Source organism: Notothenia coriiceps, unplaced genomic scaffold, assembly GCF_000735185.1.
Source record: "Notothenia coriiceps isolate Sejong01 unplaced genomic scaffold, NC01 NC01_scaffold00037019, whole genome shotgun sequence".
NCBI lineage: Eukaryota > Metazoa > Chordata > Actinopteri > Perciformes > Nototheniidae > Notothenia > Notothenia coriiceps.
This window is the reverse complement of record NW_011369720.1, coordinates 1,292-3,118: the sequence shown is the minus strand read 5'-3', so window position 1 is coordinate 3,118 and position 1,827 is coordinate 1,292. Positions and strand designations below refer to the sequence as shown.

The 1,827-nt window shown below is 39.5% G+C and overlaps 1 protein-coding gene across 1 annotated transcript; it reads left to right on the top strand.

Annotated features, from left to right (window-relative positions):
- Nucleotides 1-193: 193 nt before the first annotated feature.
- LOC104964283 (Williams-Beuren syndrome chromosomal region 16 protein-like) lies at nucleotides 194-1,546 on the top strand (the record flags this gene model as incomplete). The annotated part of the gene is made up of 2 exons (XM_010793026.1): nucleotides 194-597; nucleotides 1,365-1,546. Coding segments are annotated over exons 1-2 (315 nt in total), but the record flags the coding sequence as incomplete, so codon positions are not given.
- Between the last annotated feature and the right edge of the window lie 281 nt (nucleotides 1,547-1,827).

Here is a 1,827-nt window from a genome sequence, read left to right as displayed (position 1 = left end):
TCCGCAGCTTTCTTGTCCCAGTTCGGCCAAACTGTATAAAGTTAAATCGACTGGACTTCTTTCTGCAGGTGTGAGCGTCCTTAACAACGGTCAATACGTCCTTGACAGCGGTCTATACTACTGTATTAACAACGTGTCACGTGTTCTGAATTGACCAATCAGAATCGAGTATTCAACTAAGCCATGTGTTAAAACCAATTAACAAAACAATTTGGGTTTCATTTCAAAGTTGACAACAAATGGCTTCATCTTTGCATCTCTACTATCTTGATACACAACAACATCTACACAAATGACTCACAATACATTTCATTCTTCTTTGTTTCATATTCATCCCAACATTAGATTTTTAACAAGCTTGTTAATTGTCCTTTTGCTCAAGGAGTTTTTATTGGTATTCAAAGATGTACTGAAAGCAATGAATCCCAGATCTGTGTAGTTTTCCTTTTTTTAAAGGTATGTAGATGTGTCTGTCAACACCATTTAAATGGGGTTTTCTTTCTTATTCCCAGGTGGCGTGTGGCCAGGATCACAGTCTGTTCCTCACTGAGGCGGGGACAGTGTTTGCATGCGGATGGGGAGCAGACGGACAGACTGGTCAGTGAACTTTAAAACTATAAAACAATACAGTGAATGCAAACACATGAATTCCCAGCTTTATATCTATAGTTTCAACCGCTGTTAATGCAAAATAAAGGCAGCAGTGTTTTAACATTTCATTTAATCCACTCTAGACACTTGTGGAGCTCTCTTTCGTTCTTTTTTTTGGTCCTTTTTGTAAACATTCAGACATAACATACCTACCTAGCTACCTACCTACCTACCTACCTACCTACCTACCTACCTACCTACCTACCTACCTACCTACCTACCTACCTACCTACCTACCTACCTACCTCCCTACCTCTCTACCTCCCTACCTACCTACCTACCTACCTCCCTATCTACCCTCCCTCCCTACTTACCTACCTACCTACCTACCTACTAACTAACATATACCCGCATACGTACTCAAATGTGTGAAGAATAGTTACTGCACATATAACATACATCCCTCCATGGGTAACAATAATCTCACCTTCATCATGTAGCAAGATGACTATGTATATAAAATGAATAAGAATAATACATTATAATCTTAATGGCCTGAGGTGTGGCCTCATCACAATGAGAAACATCAAATATAAGGGAAATACATTTAAATATATAATAATAATAACAAATAAGTGGAGCTCTCTTTCTAAGCATTTCTAAGACATGAAATATAATTTAGAGCTTTTATTTTGTTGACGATGACATTGAAAATTGAAAATGTGTCTTTTAAAAATGTTTGTTTCCTCTTCCTCTTCCTCCTCTTCCTCCAGGTCTGGGCCACCACCAGGTGAGCTGCAGCCCGATGGAGGTGGGGGGGGATCTGGCGGGGGTGGAGGTGCAGCAGATCAACTCGTATGGAGACTGCAGTCTGGCTGTGTCTAAAGATGGAGATCTGTACGGATGGGGAAACTCAGAGTACCTGCAGCTGGCCTCCGTCACCGAGGCAACACAGGTGAGGGGACGGATCTTATCTTATCTTAGACTCTATGTGTCATTTTACTGTTTTTACTGAATCCTCTTTTGCCTGGCATACAATAACTAAGAGAAGATTTTAAATACCCGCAGTCAGTGGTTGCTTTTGACTTCCTTTTAATCTGTTATAAACCTGTCATTATTTCTTACGAGATCTCATATTTAATATCATCAAATTCACATTTTATTTGTTTCTATTCTTTATGCAAAACAAGCTTTTGGATCAGTGTTTATGAGGGCATGAAGAATAAAAATGGACAG